The 21440-nt window shown below is 38.9% G+C and overlaps 1 protein-coding gene across 2 annotated transcripts in view; it reads left to right on the top strand.

Moving 5' to 3' along the window:
- Positions 1-21440, top strand: part of LOC126475365 (DNA mismatch repair protein Msh3-like) — a 356972-nt gene that overhangs the window by 305764 nt on the left and 29768 nt on the right. For both annotated transcript variants that reach the window (XM_050103183.1, XM_050103182.1), the window contains one exon: positions 14734-14899. In XM_050103183.1, the coding sequence (XP_049959140.1) occupies positions 14734-14899 (166 nt within the window). The remainder of the gene's footprint in view (positions 1-14733; positions 14900-21440) is intronic.

Below are 21440 nucleotides of genomic sequence, written 5' to 3'. Positions count from 1 at the left end.
GTCACATTGCTTTACAGCCAGGACAGCTTTTATGCATATTCAAAATTGGCCAAGTATCTGGCTCATGCACTTAGGGTTCCATACAATCTTATATATTCCATACAATCTTATATATATAGACAGTTCATCCATTCTGGGAATCAAATCTATTTCTGATTTTTTTCTACTTATCGACACTGATATTGGCAATATATTGCTCCCAGGAATTCCAAGCCTTTTGAGAATGTTTTAATTTAAATGTTTGAAGTAGGATAATAAATAATAAAAGAAATAGTTTTTCATGTGATATAATTACAAATAAACAATTTCAGATTTTTTCCTTTACATATTCTGTGAAGCCTTCCTTTTTGCTATATTTCATGATTCTACACCAATGGAAAGTACCCTACAGGTTTTGAGGAGAAAGTTTGTGAGCATCAAAATATGTGACATAAATGGCCATATCTTTTGGCTAATTAACTTACAAGCTACCATTTGCATAAATTTCAAGAGAAACCATTCCTGAGAAAATGGGGATTAATAGATGGACAGGTAGACTGACAGTCTTATAACAAATGACAATTTTTTCCATGTACAGATAAACAATTTTCAGATTCTTTTCATTTGGTTGTACTGTGAAACATTGTTCCTTGGCAAATTTGATGATTCTAGGTCAACGGGTGGTATCCTGTAAGTTTTGATGAATGAGTTTTTGAGTATCAAAATGTGTTGATGTGAATGGCCATATCTTTTGATTTCATTGGCTTTGAAGCTTACATTTACTACACCATCCAGTGACAGTATCTTAGTATTTGACATAAATTTCAACTTGATACATCTATCCATTCCTGATGAAAATGGATCTTAACAGACGGACAAACAGTCTGCAATTTTTTTTTACAATTTACAGATCTTTTTCTTTTGGCTGTACTATGAAACATCCCTTGTTGACAAATTTGATTGTTCTAGATCAATGGGAAGTACCCTGTAGGTTTTAATGAGTGATGTTAGACCTTAATATGTGACATAAATTTCAACTTAATATGTCTACCCAAAATAAGGTAGTTTAACAGATGAATGGAAGACAGACAATCTGATAACAGAATGAGATTTTCACTCTGCAGCGGAGTGTGCGCTGATATGAAACTTCCTGGCAGATTAAAACTGTGTGCCAGACCAAGACTCGAACTCGGGACCTTTGCCTTTCGCGGGCAAGTGCTTGGTAGAGCAGTTGCCTGCGAAAGGCAAAGGTCCCGAGTTCGAGTCTCGTTCCGGCACACAGTTTTAATCTGCCAGGAAGTTTCAATCTGATAGCAAATAACAATTTTTTTTCATGTTTTGTAATTACAAATTAACAATTTTCAGATTTTTTTTCCCTTTGGTTGTGATGAAACCTTTATTCTTGTCAGAGTTCTTGATTCTAGGTCAACGGGAAGTACCTTGTAGCTTTTGATGAGTTAGTTTGCTAGTATCAAAATATCTTATATAAATGGCTGTATGTTTTGATTGCACTGACGTAAAAAACTTCACTCCTTTTACATCACCTTAATATGAAACATAAAATTCAATGTGATATGTCAACCTGTTCCTGAAAAAATGTATTTGAACAGTTGGACAGATAGAGATACAGACAAGAAACTTACCCTATTAGGGTTCCATTTTTACTGATTGTGATATGGAACCCTAAAAAGGAAGCATGTTTTTGGAGCACAGTTTTCTTCCCTTGTTAAAATTTAGAAAAATCAGAGATTGATAGCTGACTTCTGTCCTCAGCAACTGTAACTCTGTCAAAGGCACAGCATCACCATTTATTATAAGGCACATCACATTTTTACTTTAAATAGTGTGGCATTGTTGTTAAATGTACTAAGACCAGAAACTCCATAAAAATAATTCTCTAGACAGTCTTGGTTCAGCCTATCAGTCAAAGCATAAGGTGGTCGCATGTTTCTTATATCAATAGACCAGTGACACAGTTCAAGAACGCCAAAAATATTTTCTAAAATTCTAAAAGACTTTCTCTTCATACTACATCATAGTCAAGCAAACATACAAAAATCTTCTCCCGCTTTTTAAGGTTGAGATCACATGCACTTCTCAGTAAAGTCTTCTCATCTTTGGGATATCTCAAGTTTGCTTTGTGATGTGTAGTAGTTCAGTAAAATTACTTTCATGTTTCCTGCAGCATACTTGTGCTGTGTGACATGAAAGTAACTGTGCAGCAATTCTCACACACTGGCATGAAGATCCAAGAACATTCCAGTGCACCTCTGAAATATGAAACACAGTTGAGATTGCCATTTGATGATCCATTGGATCTTGTATTAACTTCTTTGTTGGGCCATTACATGTGGCAAAATGAATCCTTTATCTAGAAAGTAGTTTCTTAGCAATTTCAATGAGGGATAAACACATCTCACAATCTGCAGACTTTGAGAAACGCAGTTTATTTGTCTGCTTGTGTCTGTGTATGTGTGGATGGATATGTGTGTGTGTGCGGGTGTATACCTGTCCTATTTTCCCCCTAAGGTAAGTCTTTCCGCTCCCAGGATTGGAATGACTCCTTACCCTCTCCCTTAAAACCCACATCCTTTCGTCTTTCCCTCTCCTTCCCTCTTTCCTGATGAAGCAACCGTTTGTTGCGAAAGCTTGAATTTTGTGTGTCTATCAACCTGCCAGCACTTTTGTTTGGTAAGTCACATCATCTTTGTTTTTAGATATATTTTCCCACGTGGAATGTTAAGACGAAAGGATGTGGGTTTTAAAGGAGAGGGTAAGGAGTCCTTCCAATCCCGGGAGCGGAAAGACTTACCTTAGGGGGAAAAAAGGACAGGTATACACTCGCGCGCACACCCACACATATCCATCCGCGCATACACAGACACAAACAGACATTTGTAAAGGCAAAGAGTTTGGGCAGAGATGTCAGTCGAGGCGGAAGTACAGAGGCAAAGATGTTGTTGAAAGACAGGTGAGGTATGAATGGCGGCGACTTGAAATTAGCGGAGGTTGAGGCCTGGCGGATAACGAGAGGAGAGGATATACTGAAGGGCAAGTTCCCATCTCCGGAGTTCTGACAGGTTGGTGTTAATGGGAAGTATCCAGATAACCCGGATGGTGTAACACTATGCCAAGATGTGCTGGCCGTGCACCAAGGCATGTTTAGCCACAGGGTGATCCTCATTACCAACAAACACTGTCTGCCTGTGGCCATTCATGCGAATGGAAAGTTGGTTGCTGGTCATTCCCACATAGAGAGCTTCACAGTGTAGGCAGGTCAGTTGGTAAATCACGTGGGTGCTTTCACACGTGGCTCTGCCTTTCATCGTGTACACCTTCTGGGTTACAGGACTAGAGTAGGTGGTGGTGGGAGGGTGCATGGGACAGGTTTTACACCAGGGCCGGTTACAAGGGTAGGAGCCAGAGGGTAGGGAAGGTGGTTTGGGGATTTTATAGGTATGAACTAAGAGGTTACGAAGGTTAGGTGGACGGCGGAAAGACACTCTTAGTGGAGTGGGGAGGATTTCATGAAGGATGGATCTCATTTCAGGGCAGGATTTGAGAAAGTCGTATCCCTGCTGGAGAGCTGCATTCAGAGTCTGATCCAGTCCCGGAAAGTATCCTGTCACAAGTGGGGCACTTTTGTGGTTCTTCTGTGGGAGGTTCTGGGTTTGAGGGGATGAGGAAGTCGCTCTGGTTATTTGCTTCTGTACCAGGTCGGGAGGGTAGTTGCGGGATGCGAAAGCTATTTTCAGGTTGTTGGTGTAATGGCTCAGGGAGGGACTGGAGCAAATTAGTTTGCCACGAAGACCTAGGCTGTAGGGAAGGGACCGTTTGATGTGGAATGGGTGGCAGCTGTCATAATGGAGGTACTGTTGCTTGTTCGTGGGTTTGATGTGGATGGACGTGTGAAGCTGACCATTGGACAGATGGAGGTCAACGTCAAGGAAAGTGGCATGGGATTTGGAGTAGGACCAGGTGAATCTGATGGAACCAAAGGAGTTGAGGTTGGAGAGGAAATTCTGGAGTTCTTCTTCACTGTGAGTCCAGATCATGAAGATGTCATCAATAAATCTGTACCAAACTTTGGGTTGGCAGGCCTGGGTAACCAAGAAGGCTTCCTCTAAGTGACCCATGAATAATTTGGCGTACAAGGGGGCCATCCTGGTACCCATGGCTGTTCCCTTTAATTGTTGGTATGTCTGGCCTTCAAAAGTGAAGAAGTTGTGGGTCAGGATGAAGCTGGCTAAGGTAATGAGGAAAGAGGTTTTAGGTAGGGTGGCAGGTGATCGGCGTGAAAGGAAGTGCTCCATCGCAGTGAGGCCCTGGACGTGCGGAATATTTGTGTATAAGGAAGTGGCATCAATGGTTACAAGGATGGTTTCTGGGGGTAACACATTGGGTAAGGATTCCAGGCGTTCGAGAAAGTGGTTGGTGTCTTTGATGAAGGATGGGAGACTGCATGTAATGGGTTGAAGGTGTTGATCTACATAGGCAGAGATACGTTCTGTGGGGGCTTGGTAACCAGCTACAATGGGGCAGCCAGGATGATTGGGTTTGTGAATTTTAGGAAGAAGGTGGAAGGTAGGGATGCGGGGTGTCGGTGGGGTCAGGAGGTTGATGGAATCAGGTGAAATGTTTTGTAGGGGGCCTAAGGTTCTGAGGATACCTTGAAGCTCTGCCTGGACATCAGGAATGGGATTACCTTGGCAAACTTTGTATGTGGTGTTGTCTGAAAGCTGACGCAGTCCCTCAGCCACATACTCCCGACGATCAAGTACCACGGTCGTGGAACCCTTGTCCGCCGGAAGAATGGCGATGGATCGGTCAGCCTTCAGACCACGCATAGCCTGGGCTTCAGCAGTGGTGATGTTGGGAGTAGGATTAAGGTTTTTTAAGAAGGATCGAGAGGTACGGCTGGAAGTCATAAATTCCTGGAAGGTTTGGAGAGGGTGATTTTGAGGAAGAGGAGGTGGGTCCCGCTGTGATGGAGGACAGAACTGTTCCAGGCAGGGTTCAATTTGGATAGTGTCTTGGGGAGTTGGATCATTAGGAGTAGGATTAAGATCATTCTTCTTCATGGCAAAGTGATATTTCCAGCAGAGAGTACGAGTGTAGGACAGTAAATCTTTGACGAGGGCTGTTTGGTTGAATCTGGGAGTGGGGCTGAAGGTGAGGCCTTGGAATAGGACAGAGGTTTCGGATTGGGAGAGAGGTTTGGAGGAAAGGTTAACTACTGAATTAAGGTGTTGTGGTTCCAGATTGTATTGATTGGAATTTTGAGGTTTTGGAGGGAGTGGAGCTGGAAGTGGGAGATTGAGTAGATGGGAGAGACTGGGTTTGTGTGCAATGGGAGGAGGTTGAGGTTTGCTGGAAAGGATGTGAAGGGTGAGTGAGTTGCCTTTCCGGAGGTGGGAAACCAGGAGATTAGATAGTTTTTTGAGGTGGAGGGTGGCGTGCTGTTCTAATTTGCGGTTGGCCTGTAGGAGGATGTTCTGAACAGCCGGTGTGGATGTGGGAGAGGAAAGATTGAGGACTTTTAATAGATAGGAGTTGACGGGTGTGTTCATTGGCTTTCTTTGCTTTTTGCATTTAATTTGATTGGGAAACCGTTGAGATTGAACGTAACATACACATGGATGGACATGAGAAAAGAAAGGTTGCAATAAATTTTTCATCTGTGATTATTACTTTACGTATGAAATATTCTGTTGCAGATTAATAAAAATTAATTTCTTTGAATATTCTAAAATAATTATTCAAGTTTTACTTTTATTAAGTACTAAAGCTGTTTGTGCAAGAACAAAAATATTATTGTACATCAAAATTAGCAAACATTTTCACGTTGCAGTGGATTTTTGGTTTAACTGGATATACCCCGACTGGCTTTGAAGCATAAGACTATCTTTACCATATGAAAATGTTTTCTTTTTTATATTGCTAAGCTCTCATGAAAATTATCCAGTTTTAAATACACTTTACGATATGTTCAGAATTTATCACTTTTTTTAATGAAAATTTACAAAAGCTGCAGCTTGTCTCCACCTGTGAATGCACAAGATAAAATCTACTATCTCCTTTTATTCTGCATCTGGAATGCTGTGAAAAGAAACACTTTATTATTTTCGTTCATCTCTACCTGTACCCTTTTTAGGATGTGGTTGTTATTGCGATCGTATATTGAAATCTGCCACTGCTGCCGACTGCTTGCTCCCGGCGCAGCTGCACACCGCCAGCGATATCCAATAAAATGCTGAAATTTCTTAAATAAAATGTGTAATGTCTGGTGCCAACATAGCAGTAATTGTGACAAACAGATTTTACTGGATGAATATATTTTAACAGAAACAATTAAAATCTTTACACACCTTTTACAATCCCAGCTACAAATGGCGTCGGTCATCGACTTACGACAAATGAAAACTACTTAAGAGCCTAATGCAGCGTCACGGGCCCATCTCCCATTCAGTCCATGCAGAAGACAAGTGATTCTATTACAATATATTGCCTATTTCTATCTTAACTAAATATTGTACAGTCTTTGTCATTTTGATTACATATCATTTCTTCTGTGGCGGTTTTCACATCCTCCACCACAGATAGTATTTTACACTCTTTGAATAATCATTTATGATAGTAAAATTCATATTTATCTATTTTCTCACAAAATTAAGTGTCCTTTTGAAATTCAATTAGCAGAAATACGTATAAATTATTTGTTACAGTGAACATTGTACATCAAAATGTTCTTTTAATTTTCACTTTGGATGCGTGCTACCAGAGAACGTTACAAGTTCAACCCCTCATCAATGCGTACACTTAGAAATTTTGAATATTCTACCTTAGCTACCGATTTCTGATCAAAGTCTATATTTATTAATGGTATCATTCCATTTACTGTGTGGGACTGTATATACTGTGTTTTGTCAAAGTTTAATGAGAGCCCATTTGCAGAGAACCACTTCAGTTGTTTCTGAAAAACATAGTATATAGTTTCACCAGTTAATTCTTGTCTGTTGGCTGTGATAGCTATACTTTTATCATCAGCAAAAAGTACCAGCTTTGCATCTTCGTGAATATAGAATGACAAGTCATTAATGTATATTAAGAACAACAGAGGACCCAAGACCGAACCTTGCAGCACCCCATTCTTGATTGTTTCCCAGTTTGAGAAATCACCAGTTTTTTGCGTATTATGTGAACTGCTTATTTCAACTTTCTGCACTCTTCAAGTTAGGTATGATTTAAACTATTTCAGTGCTGTCCCATTAATACCACAGTACTTGAGCTTATCTAGAAGTATTCCATGATTTACACAATCAAAAGCCTTTGAGAGATCACAAAAAATCCCAACGGGTGTCTTCTGGTTACTCAGAGCATTTAATATTTCATTAGTGAAAGTATATATAGCATTTTCTGTTGAAAATCTTTCTGGAAACCAAACTGACATTTTGTTAAAACTTTATTTTTACAAAGGTGTGAAGCTACTGTACAATACATTACTTTTTGAAGAATTTTGGATAAGGCAGTCAGAAGAGAGATTGGGTGGTAATTATTGACAATAGATGTATCCTCTCTTTTATGCAGTGGTTTAACAATGGCATACTTGAATCTACCTGGGAAAATACCGTGCTTCAGAGAGCTATTACGTATGTGGCTAAGAATCCCACTTATCTCTTGGGAACAAGCTTTTATTATCCTGCTGAAAATGTCATCAATTCCATGTGAGCTTTTTTTATTGAGAGAGTTTATTATCTTCCTAATTTCGGAAGGAGAAGTGGGTGGAATTTCAGTTGTATCAAATTATGTGGGTAAGGCCTCTTCCATTAACTGCCTTGCTTCTTCTAATGAACATTTAGATGCTATTTTCTCTACAACATTTAAAAAATGATTATTCAGAATGTTTTCGACTTCTGGCTTGTTATTTGTCATGTTTCCATTCACTTTGATGGTAATACCATCATCCTGTACTCTTGGTTGCCCTGTCTCCCTTGTAATAATATTCCAAATTGTTTTGCTTTTGTTATCAGAGGTATTAATCTCAGACATGATGCACATGCTTCTGGACTTTTTAATAACCTTTCTTAATGTAGCACAGTAGTTTTTATAATATTTGGCTGTTTCTGGGTCATTACTCTTTCTTGTTGTTAGATACAGTTCTCTTTTGTGGTTACAAGATATTTTTATTCCTTTAGCAAGCCAAGGTTTTTTGCATGGTTTCTTATAATCAGATTTAACTACTTTCTTGGGGAAACAGTTTTCAAATTCTCTTACAAATGTATCATGAAATAAGTTATATTTTAAATTAGTATCAGGTTCCTTGTACACCTCATCCCAGTCTAACTGCTGAAGATTTTCCCTGAAATTTTTAATTGTTGAGTCATTAATTAAATGCACAACTTTGGAGGGTAGTTTTGAATTACTGAATGGAGCTATGTAATATACTGTAACTAGCTGAGCACCATGATCAGGAAGGCCATTCTCAACAGGACAAGAATTTATGTTTTTAAACTTATCTTGGTCTATAGAAGTTTTATCTATCAATGTGCTGCTGTCCTTTACTACGCGAGTAGGAAAATCAATGACTGATGTTAAATTGAAAGAACCGAGCAAGACTTCTAGGTCATTCTTCCTATTACACTCTTTCAATGAATCAACATTGAAGTCCCCACAAATAATAATTTGCTTTCCCCTATCTGACAGATAGCACAACAAGGCATCCAAGTTTTCCAGGAATAAATGAAAGTTTCCTGAAGGGGACCTATATACTGTTACAATTATAAAAGAGCCCTCTTTCAGTTTAAGTTGACAGTCACATGCTTCTATATGTTGCTCTAGACAAAACTTTTTACACAGTGATAACTTTTGACATAAATGGCAACTCCTCCTCTCACCTTATTCTCTCTACTCATATGTGCAGCTAGTTTATAACCACTGACATATACCTTTTCCATATCAGACACAATGTGATGCTCAGACAGGCATAGTATATCTATTACATTATCAGATTCAATGTCATCTAAATAAACCAGGAGCTCATCTACTTTATTCTTCAATTCCTGAATATTTTGGTGAAAAATGGTAACACAATATTTTCTTTACTTTTGTGAGAATCTACTTTTTTCTTTAATCCACCAATATTTTGGTTAAATATGGTAACATTATTATTTACTCTACTGTTGTGAAAATCTTGTGAGTTTTTTACCTCTTTAGCACCTGCCTGCCTGAACTTCTCATTGGACACTGATATTAGTCTACTTTTTATGTCCACCTTGCTCTCTGTCATGGGTTATTTTGCTGCCTAGGTAGCAGAATTCCTTAACTTCATCATCACCAGTTCTGATGTTAAGCCTCTCACTGTTCTCATTTCTGCCACTCCTATTACTTTCATCTTTCCCTGATTAACTCTCAATCCATATTCTGTACTCATTAGATTGTTCATTCCATACAATAGATCCTGGAATTCTTCACTTTCGCTGAGGTTAGCAATGTGATCAGCAAATCTTATAATTGACATACTTTCACCTTGAACTTTAACCCCACTCTTGAACTGTTCTTTTGTTTCTGCCATTGCTTCTTTGCTGTGTAGACTACACAGTAGAGGTGAAAGACAAAACCGCACCTCATACCCATTTTAATCTGAGCACTTTATTCATGGTCTTCCAATCTTACTGTCCTTTCTTGGTTCTTCTGCACACTGTATATTAACCATCCTTCCCTATAACATAATCCTATTTTTCTCAGAATCTTCAACATCTTGCCTCATTTTACATTTTACATGGTTCAACACTTTTTCCAAGTCAAACAATCCTATGAACATGAACATGTCATGATTCTTTTTCAGACTTTCTTTCATTATCAGCTGCAATTCCAGAAATACCTTCCTTTGTGATGCCTCTACCTTTCCTAAAGCCAAACTGATCATCATCTAACACATACTCAATTTTCTTTTCTATTCTTCTGTACATTATTCCTGTCAGCAACTTGGATGCATGAGCTGTTAAACTGATTGTGTGATAGTTCTCACATTTGTTGGCTCTTGAAATCTTTGAAATTCTGTGGATGATATTTTTCTGAAAGTCTGATGTTATATTCCCAGTCTCATACATTCTACACACCAACATGAATAATAAGTCTTCCAAAGCTCTTTTAAATTTTCATTCGAATACTGGATCCCCTATCTCCTCCATATCAATTCCTCTTTCTTCTTCTATCACGTCATCAGGCAAGACTTCCCCCTCTTAGAGTCCTTATTCAGTGTACTTCTTCCATCTATCTGGCCTCTTCTTTGCATTTAACAGTGGTGTTCCCCTCACACTTGTTATATTACTGTCCTTGCTTTTAATTTCACTAAAAGTTGTTTTGACCTTTCTTTATGCTAAGTCAGTCCCTCTGACAATCATTTCGTTTTCAGTTTCTTCACATTTTTCTTGCAGCCATTTTGCTTTCTCTTTCCTGCACTTCCTGTTTATTTCATTCGTAAATGACTTGTATTTCTGTTTCCTGAATATCCCAAACCATTTTAGTACTTCCTTCTTTTGTTGATCAACTGAAGTATGTCGTCTTTTGTTACCAAAGGTTTCCTCACAGGTACATTCCTTGTACCTTTTTCTTTTGAACTTCTGTGATTGCCATTTTTAGAGATCTCCATTCCTCTTCAACTGAGCTGCCTATTGAGCCATTAATTATCACAGTATCCATAGCCCCAGAGAACTTCCCATATCCAGTTCTTTACTTACTAATTCTTCCTGCATATTCTCTTAAATTTCAGCCTACTCTTCATAATTACTAAGTTGCGATCTGTGTCTGTATTTGCTCCAGGGTATGCCATACAATACAATATCTTATTTCATAAGCTCTGCCTGATCATGATGTGATCTGACTGAAATCTTCCCTTATGTTCTGGCCTTTTCCTAGTATATCTCTTCCTCTTGTGATTCTTGGACAGAGTATTCACTATTACTAACTGAAATGTATTGCAGAACTCAATTTGTCTTTCTCCTCTCTCATTCCTACTACCAAGCCCATATTTTCCACTAACTCTTTCTTCTGCATTCCAATCCCTTGTGACTACAAGATGTTCATTTTCCTTTATGTACTGAATTACCCATTCAGTGTCCTATTATACTTTCTTTCTCTCTTCATCTTCTGCTTGTGACATTGGCATCTATATCTGAACTATTGTTGATGTTGGTTTGCTATCAATAATTCTGATGAGAACAACCCTATCACTGAACTGTCACAGTAACTCACTCTTTTCCCTACCTCCATATTTTTAATGAATCCTACTCCCATTTTATCAGTTGCTGTTGCTGCTGATATTACCCTATACTCATTTGACCAGAAATCCTTGTCTTCTTTCCATTTCACATCACTGACAACCACTATATATAGATTGAGCCATAGCATTTCCCTTTCCAGATGTTCAAACTTCTGACATTCCATGTCCCAACACTTAAAACGTTCTTTAACGATCAATATTAATTTTATCGAAGGTAAGATAAGTTACTGACTCAAGGTTTTAAACAGTTGTGTTCTAGTTCTAATTGAGTTTTTTACCTCTTTTAAATCCTCAGACTACCCTCGAGCGTTCAACAGCAGGAGAAGGGATACTTCTGTCTCCTCATAATTGTTTACTTTTTGCAGAAGTGCTCTTAGTAACAGTAACCTTTGCAGAAGAGACCAGTACAGACCATAAAATTTTTTATCATCAGATGCGTGTCACACTGGGCACCTGTTTAACCATCTATTTGTATTATAATAATAATTATGCCAAAGATAGAAATGACGTGAATGTATTGACTTCAACAGTTCAGTATGTCCCACTGAAGATGTGTCGCTTAGTACACTGAAGTACCTGTCAGGTAACATTGCCTTCAAATGCAAGGACATTAACATTTCATAGTGTGATCAAACAGGAAAGTGTCAGTCTGTTGCACAAGGAAATTGAGGATCATGACTGGATTACTGTGATTTCTAAAGGAGATCTCACATTTTCAACACCTGAATGGCTGACTACACCTAATCCAAGCATATTTTTACAACTTTCGATGAAGGTAGGATTCCAGTGTGTAAAAATGTGATGAAATACTAACATACATGACTCATTCTCAATTTGCTGAAAATAACTAGTCATTTTCTTATACATGAGGACAAGCTCAGGTTTAGACTTTTAAATAGGATAGCAAAATGGGAACTATTAAAAAGAATGCAGTAAGAAAAAACAATCTCTGTACTTTGTTGCTTTCAGCGTCAACAGGTTAAAAATTCGGTACTAATATCCTGTAAGGTAATATCAATGTTATTAACTTGCATAACATATTTGCTATGAAACATTACCATGATGAAAATGGTATTCATGTTTATTTGATAATTATTGTAAATATAAGGAACTATAAAGCCAACTCTGCAACATTCTGCTAATTAGAGTAACCTTACCCTATTTTAATACTGTTGATATATGGTGCTTTTAGCATCACCACTTAGTAAACAGTAGTCATTTAAAATATACCAGAGCTAAAAAGTACTATTTTTTGTGATCAGTACAAGAAATAGTCTAGAAATGACATTAGGGTCACACAAAGCACAATGGAGAACTGAAGTCCACAGCACTGTTGTCTCCCTAGTGTCATCAGAGAGCCCTGATCAGTGGCAGCATAGTAACTGGGACTAGCCTCCTTGTTAAATTTCTTTCTACCTTGCAGAAGCTACATAATTTAAAAAGAACATGTGGGTAAGCAAGGGGATTCAATTTTAAAAACTAATTCAAAGGGCAGTAAGGAGCAAAATTTATGAATGTTTCATTAACAATATTTGTTTCCTTTGCATTTTAACATTCTTTCTCTCCTTTACATAACTAAAAAAAAAATCTCCATTTCAACATTTTTAATGCTTTTAGACTTCCCAAGTTTATATATATATAGTCTCAGAGACAAGCCATAAAAGCCACTGTAACAGCACTATCACAAAGTACAATGTTGGATATTAATCAGATGATAAAAACTAAAGCAAATACACATTACTAATAAAATATTATATTACTTTGTAATTATTGCTTTTAATGTAATTAAAGAAAAGACTCTTTACACAGTTGTGCTGTGGGCTGACTAAGTAATAAAGCCTATAAGCTGATTAGCTTATGTGATTTATTACTACCATTATTTATAGTCACAGTCTTGTGTAGTATAGAGACAAAAAGACAAAATATATTTTTTGAGAATGTTACTGTAAGCAAATTACAGTACTGTCTTCCTTACTTTTACTCATACATGTTTAGTGCTGTTATACCATCATGAGCTTATTTTTTTTTATTCAGTGTAAAGCTTGGTTATGAGAGATAATCAAATTACATAAAAATAATAAAGTTATGTAATTAAGTTTTTGTTCGCTGTATGCAGACCTGACACACACTGAAATCCGTGCACAGTATTACTGCTGGAGGAAGCAGAACAAAATGGTGCAGCCCACTGGCAGGGTGGAGTAGTGTACAGTTATTCACTTCCTGCATTTGAAGGGTAACAAAGCTGGAAAATCTATATCGAGTTTGTGGAAGTGTACGACAACAGTGCGCCATCATATGATCCAGTTGTTAGATGGTTGAGGGGGTGTAGGATGTCAAACAGGCCGACTTGGAGCAAGAGATGCACCACAGGACATTTCAATTTCCAGTGTCTATACTTTTACAAATAAATTCATAAAACTTTGTCAGCATGACCAGGAAGGATTCAGAATTCACATTTATAGTAGTGGAAGTTCTAAAACATAATGAAGTAATTTTTTTTATGTGTGAAATTTCATCATTTTTTCCACTTGCTAATGGCAGCATTTGTTGCTATAGGTACATTTTTCTTCATAAGTAAGAGAGATTCTTCGATGAATTTTGCAGAGCATACAAACCATACTTAAAGATGTATGAAACTCTAGACTTTTCCAAATCTATTAAAAACTGTGGTAAAAATTGAGGTAATTAACTATAAAATTTGTGTTTTTTCTAAACATGAAGTTTAAAATATAACAGTTCATTCGTTTTTTCATAAATTAAATAAATTCTAGAGTTTCATGCACCTGTGAATGTGGTATGTATGCTGTGCAAAATTCATCGAAGAATCTCTCTAACTTATGAAGAAAAGTGTACCTATAGCAACAAATGTAGCCATTAGTAAGTGAAAAAATGATGAAATTTCACACTTAAAAAAATTTATTTTGCTATGTTTTCGAACTTCCACTGCAATGGGTGTGAATCCTGAATCCGTCCTGGTGATGCTGACAAAGTTTTATGAATTTATTTGTAAAAGTATACACACTGGAAATTAAAATGTCCTGAGATGCCTCTCCTGCTCCAAGTCGGCCCGTTTGACATCCTACCCCCCCTTAAATGCTTCCAGTGTGGTCCAGAAATATGAATGATGAAGAACAAAGTGGCAGACCATCTTCTTCTGAAGAACTGGGTAACACAACAGAAGTGGAGGCACTGGTGCTTGAAGAACATGTATTGCAATTGAGGGGACTGGGGGAAAAGTAAATGTCAGTGATGAGACAGTTTTCAACACCATGCATAGCGTTTTGCCTCCTGCTATGTTCCATGACTGCTCACACCCACTCAAATAGCTTGCCAAGCTGAGACAGCAGTGGAAATGAATTTAGCTGTATTTTTTTGAACAGAGATAACTTTTTACAGATAGTTGATTTTTAAACTGTTTTACTATTATTGTTCAAGTTTTCCTAATTATAAAATGTTATTTTTTATCTTTGAAGATGAAGAAGCTGAAGGAAAGTTAATATTCCTGTACAGTGTTATGAAAGGAGGAGCAAGCAGCAGCTATGGCTTAAATGTTGCCCGCATGGCTGGTATTCCAGGAACCATAATAAAAATAGCAAAAGATTTTGCTGAGAGAGTAAGAGCTCAAAGAATCATCAAAAGGTAATCATTTAGTATATTTCTCATGCACATTGGTGACTAATGTAAACAAATGTGAATCAACAGGAAAGAAATTGTCCTGTACCAGAGATGATGCTATAATTGGTGAATGGGCCAATTTTGCTTTAGAACGTGGTAGTTATTCTCTGTTGGGAATATTGTTTTATAAGTTTTTACCTTCTTATTTGTTACATTTCTTTTTAAAAAAGTAAATAATGACTTTTAGAGTTCATAATGCATATTTTTGTGTATATGTTGCACTACATTAATTCCATTGAACATTGTTTTTCTGCTACACAAGCAAGTCCTTTATGTCTACATTTCACGCGATCCATAGCTTCCTTTTTAATGTTACTATATGTAATAGGATCTGAAATTTCTTTCTCTCTTGCCGCCTCTTCCCTCCCACATACCCCTCCAAGACTGTTTTTAAAAACTGTTCTTTCTTAGTATAAGTCCAATCCATTTTCTTTTCCTGCTGTTTATTACATTCAGTAATTGTATTTTGTTCTTTTAAGTGCTTCTTCATTTTTCTCTCTATCTATAAAAGTTTTCTTTCCAAACTTTGCCAAGTCCGCATCTCAAAAGTCTCCACTCTTGCTCTACCTTTCTTCCTTGACATCCACTTTTAAATGCCACATAGGAGTACATTCTATACGAAACATTTTACTAGATTTTCTCTCAAATATTTGTGCACATTGCTGCAGAAAACTCTTCTTTTGTCATTGCTATGCTGATGTTAATTTCTGTGCTGCCCTTACATTCACTTTCTATCCTGTTGAAATGTTCCCGGGTTGAATGTGTGGTTCCTGCCCACTCGTCTCTTGTAGGGTGCCTAGGAAGCTGTTTTCGTGGGTAGCTAGACAACATACAGGCAAATTATATTAATGAAGTTTATGACAGTAATTGAATTGACAATACTTAACTTTGATTTACAAGTCATGTTGCAAGCAATTGGGGACATGCAAATAATCAATATCTTTCGCTATATACAATGCCCATGCAAGTAATGGATATGAATCACAAGTTGTGGCCCTTGTGGTGCTCTCTTCTAGTCTGGGTCTACGAGTGTCTGGCTGAGGCTGGCAGGAGTGAGGAGTGGTGCTTGTATTCTCTTCGGATAGAGGCCGTTCCTGTTGTGGTGCCGTGCTAGTCAGCGTACTACTGGCTGAAGTCATCTCACAACCTTCTCTGCTCTTGTGTTCTTCATCTTCATGCTGGTGCCTGTCATTAACCCGAACATTCACTCCCCCCCCCCCCCCCCCCCTCCAAAGTGACAGACAGACTTTCATTGGGAGAGGCAGGAGTGTGAATGCATTGCTGGACCGGAAGCTGGGGATGCAGGGGACATCAAGCTTCTGGTCGTACCCCATCATCCGGCCTTCACTCTGGCAGAATCATCTCTCAAGAAATGACCAGAAGAGTATGCGTGCACCTCCTGATCCCATGAGCCAGCTGAAGAAGGCAGCGACTGCTGCAGTGTGGGCGGGTCCAGCTCCATCGGTAGGACGAGAGGAGGTGGAGAAGGCGAAGGCTCCGTCTCAATAGAGTTGTTCCTTGGTGTCATGATGACACCCTCTGGTGGTTGCTGTGACTGCGCTGTCATCGTGATCCATGAATCTGGGGGCAGAGACACTGAAAGATCATCATGCACATGACTGAGGTGAAGTTGATTTTGATGTCAGCGCTGCAAGCCATCTGGACCTGAAATAAGATATATGCAAGTGCCAAATTGGACGATCTCATCTTGCACCCACCATCTGCTGCTGCTAAAAGCCCTGTAAAAGACAATAGCATGTGGCATGAAACAATACTTGCGGCCTTCCTTCAGTGCTGGATGCTGAAGAGGATGGAGTATGTGGAGAAGAGTCCAATCGCAGCGGTTGTGAAGCAAATCCGCCAGCAATGGTCCATCTTGTGGGTGCAAATGATAGGAGGAGAGAAACAGTTACAATACTTGATCTCTGATGTGTGCGGAGCAAAGTTTGACCACCTGCTGCTCCAAGGTTCTGACAAAACATTCCGCTTCATCATTTGACTATGGGTGGAACAGTGCACTTGTTAGATGCTGTATGCCATTGTGTTCACAGAATATTTCAAATTCATTTGACCTGAACTGAGGGCCATTGTCTGACACTATGACTTCAGATAAACCTTCAATGCAAAAAATAGAGTACAACACCTGAATTGTGCTATGTGATGTTGCCGAGTTCATTGGCACAGCAAAAGGAAACTTGCTATATAAATCAACCACAATCAACCAACTAGAGTTCCAAAAAGGTCCCGCGAAGTCTATGTGCACATGTTGTCATGATGATTGCAACTTAGGCCAAGCAGAGAATTTTTGTAGTGGAGCAGACTGATTTTCCACACATGTATGACACTGTGTTCTGTTCTATTTGGGTGTCCATACCCTGCCAAGTAGTGTCGACACACTAACTGTTTCATACGAACAATCCCCCAGTGCCCTTGGTGAAGTAACTGCAACACTTCTTTTTTCAAAGCTTTAGGGATCAACACACGTGACTGTCCACTGTCATTTTGAACAAGAATCGCATCTTTCTGTACAGCGAAGCTATGCCAATGGGCAAAGTATCAGCACATTACAGAGTTCTTTATGCTATGCAAGGAATGAAGCCAAGATGTGCGAATGTATGTTAGCAAAATGTTCAAATCTGAATCAGCTTCTGTGGCTTGTACAATTTTCTTTAGTTCGGAAGAAAAGGTTGAAGCAATTCAGAATCCTGAGGATTGATGCGACACCAAGATGCAGCAGAAGCATCAAAGCCAGTATCAGGGCCAATCAGAAGACGTGAGAGTGCATCCACTTACCATGTTGAGCTGTCAGATGATGCACAATCTCATACTGATATTTAGACAACAACAAAGCCCATCTTTGCAACTTTTGGGCAGTTCATAAGGGAACCAGTTTTGTTGGATGAAACAAGGATTGCAAAGGCTTGTGATCTGTTACTAAGTAGAATTTTCTGCCGTAAAAGTAGTGGTGGAATTTGGTGACACCATTCTCAGTAGCTAAAGCCTCTTTCTCAGTTTGTCAATAGTTACACTGAGCTTTGGACAACACTTTTGATGCCAAAGCAATAGGCCTGTCTTTATCGCCAGTTCTGTGTGAAAGCACTGCACCGATTCAGTAAGAGGAAGTGTCAACTTGCAGTACAACTCGTTTGTCAGGATCAAAGTGAACTAAGCATTGATCACTGAGCAATGCATCTTTAAGTTTTTGAAAAGCTACTTGGTACTCATCTGTCAAAGCAAAGGGCACAGTCTGCTGTGTGATGGAGCCATGATTTGCGCAGTATTTGGTATGGACTGAATATAGTAGTTCATTTACCCTAAAGCTGAATGCAATTTTGTGACATTGCGAGGAACTGTCAAATCTCATATGGCTAACAAATGTGACTGAAGAGGATGTACACGTTGATTGTTTATGACATGACCAAGTTACTGCAACTCAGGTTTTAAAAAATCACACTTGTCCAGTCTATGCTTTAGTCCTGCATCAGACAACAAACAAAACAAAGCACACAAATTTGCAATATGTTCTTCAGGTGTACGACCTGCTATGACAGTATCGTCCAAATAGTTTGAACAGTTTGGCACTTGTGCATTCGGCTGTTCCAAATAACATTGGAAAATGACGGGTGCGGAAGCATTGCCAAAAGGCAAATGCAAATATTTAAAACAAACCCAAATGAGTACTCACTACACACACTTTTTGAGATTCTTCATCAAGCAGTATTTGAATATATGCATTGTGCAAATCAACTTTTGAAGAGAAGCGTCCGACACCTACTTTGTCCATGAGGTCCTCTGGGTGTGATAATGAATAAGTATCAATCACAGTTTGTGGGTTGACTATAGACTTGGAGTCAACACAGAGGCAAATGTGACCTGAAGCTTTGGGGACCAAAACCAGTGGACTTGCCCATTGACTAGCTGATATGGGTGCAGTAACTTCACTATCTTGCAATTCTTGAAGTTCAGCCACAACTTTGCCCCATAATGCAATGGGAACAGTTTCTGGCCTGGCAACATTTTGGTTGAGCTTTGTCTTTCAGAGTAGTGTGTGCAACAAAATTGTTAGCCTTGCCTAAACCTCCAGAAAAGAGTTCCGGGAATTCTTTTAGCAAGCTAGCTACACTGTTTTTTGTCTGGAATGCAGACACTGACAACAGATTGTCCTGAATCTTAAAAGTCAAACAAATCAAAAGAATCAAGACCAAATATGTTCTCACACTCATGTGATTCCAGCACCCTAAAAGTCACTGTTCACATATGCGACTGATACATGACAGGCAAAGTACATTTTCCGAGAATAGGAATATCTTGTCCATTGTAAGGCGTCAGTTGCGTGCTAGTTTTAGACAGGTGTGGGGAGCCTAATAGTTCATATGTGTGATAATTTAGCAATGTGAAAGAGGCACCCATGTCCAACTGAAATTTCACAGGTTTCCCACAAAGAAGTAAATGAACAAAAAATTTGTTTGACTGGCATATCACTGGAGAAACTGAGTTCTTGCTAGGTTTGCAAATGCCTGTTGCAGACTTTGAATGTACTGCATTAATGACATGGGCCTTGTGACTAGATTTTTGTGAGTGGACCGAATTCTTATGGTTGTTCCATTTCAAACATATGGATTGTACATGTCCTTTTCTACCACGAGCATAACACTGAGCTTGTCAGGAGGGGCAGTCTTCGTGTTTGTGCCATGAATAACACCGAGGGTAAGACTTAATTCTGTTTGCCTGTGTAGCCGCCTGTTTAGTGAACTGCTTACATGGCGTGGAGTGTTGTTTACTTGGCATGGCTGGCACAAGCTGCCACTGAATGGGCCAATCACAAACAAGGGATGCAACCCACGGATTGTACATGTCCTTTTCTACCACGAGCATAACACTGAGCTTGTCAGGAGGGGCAGTCTTGGTGTTTGTGCCATGAATAACACCGAGGGTAAGACTTAATTCTGTTTGCCTGTGTAGCCGCCTGTTTAGTGAACTGCTTACACGGCATGGAGTGTTGTTTACTCGGCATGGCTGGCACAAGGTGCCACTGAATGGGCCAATCACAAACAAGGGATGCAACCCAGCAAATAGCTGGCCCCTCAAATTTATTGGACAGGGCACCTGAATCGTGCTGTTGTAGGATTTGCACTACCTGCTGAAATGATGGATCGGACTGTTTCAAAATCTGTTCTCTGAGTTCGACATCAGGTACATTGTACACGATCACATCACACAACATAACATCTGAATATAAAGCAATGCAAGCACATTTGAATTTGCATTTCCTCATCATACCCTGCAAATCTGTTACCCACATATGATAAGTTTGTTCTGTCCATTTTTTACAATAAAAAAGTTGATACCTAGCTGTTACACATTCACTTGTTGGTCATAATAGTTATTTAGCAACTGTACCACCTGTTCGTTAGTAAGTTCACCCAGAATGCCTTTAGAAAATAACTTCTTAGTTAAAAGGAGCACTGCACTTTTTACCGTTGATAATACATATAGAAGTTTCACAGTACCTGGTACGTTGTGAGCTAGTATGTGTGCCTTGAACTGGTGCAACCACTCGAGCCATTCCTCTTCTTGTTCATGAAACTGTCAAGAAGGCGGTATAGCAGTAGGTGTTGTAGGTGGTGCAGCAATGGCTAGTAGCTGCTGTACTGTGTTTAGCAGGGTCTCCAACTTGCGGCTAGAACTGAAACATCTGCATTAGCTGTGTTGCATCTAACACTTACAGCTGTGGTGCCTGAGCAGGGACAGAATATGTGGGGTGGGCATTTTGGAAGTGACAAAGACAAGAGACCAACAAGGCAAGAATGGAAAATAAGTACAAAAGCAAAGACAATTTCTGCAACATCCACCTGAAAACACTTTGTAGCAAAAACGAAAAGAGTCTGTTAAAAAAAGTAAACACACCTGTAAAGTACAGACAAGAAAGAATTAAATTGTTAGCAAACACAAAACAAAATTCCATGGCCGCCAGGCACTGGGTTCATTGTATAACTCATCGTCAATTGGTGTCCTGCCAACTCATCTCTTATATTGTGCCTAGGAAGCTGTTTTCTTGGATAGCTAGACAACATACAAGCAAATCATATTAATGAAATTTATTACAGTAATTGAATTGACAATACTTAACTTTGCTTTACAAGTCATGTCACAAGCAATTGGTGACAGGTGAATAATCAATGTCTTTTGCTTTATACAATGTCCATGCAAGTAATATGAATCACAATTCACGGCTCTTATAGTGCTCTCTTCTAGTCCAGGTCTACTAGTGTCTGACCGAGGCTGGCAGGAGCGGCACTTATTTTCTCTTTGGATAGAGGCCGCTCTTGTCGTGGAGTGGTCCTAGTCAGCATACTATTGGCTGACATCATCTCACAGCCTTCTCTGCTCTTGTGTTCTTCATCTTTATGCCGGGCTTGTCATTATGCTGAAACAGAATGAAACAGTCCAATACTTACCTTGGTATCTGTCACTGAAATAAATGGTGGCATAACTTTTAATTTTA

This window comes from Schistocerca serialis, chromosome 4 (assembly GCF_023864345.2).
Source record: "Schistocerca serialis cubense isolate TAMUIC-IGC-003099 chromosome 4, iqSchSeri2.2, whole genome shotgun sequence".
Lineage (NCBI taxonomy): Eukaryota > Metazoa > Arthropoda > Insecta > Orthoptera > Acrididae > Schistocerca > Schistocerca serialis.
This window is presented reverse-complemented; position numbering and strand designations above follow the sequence as displayed.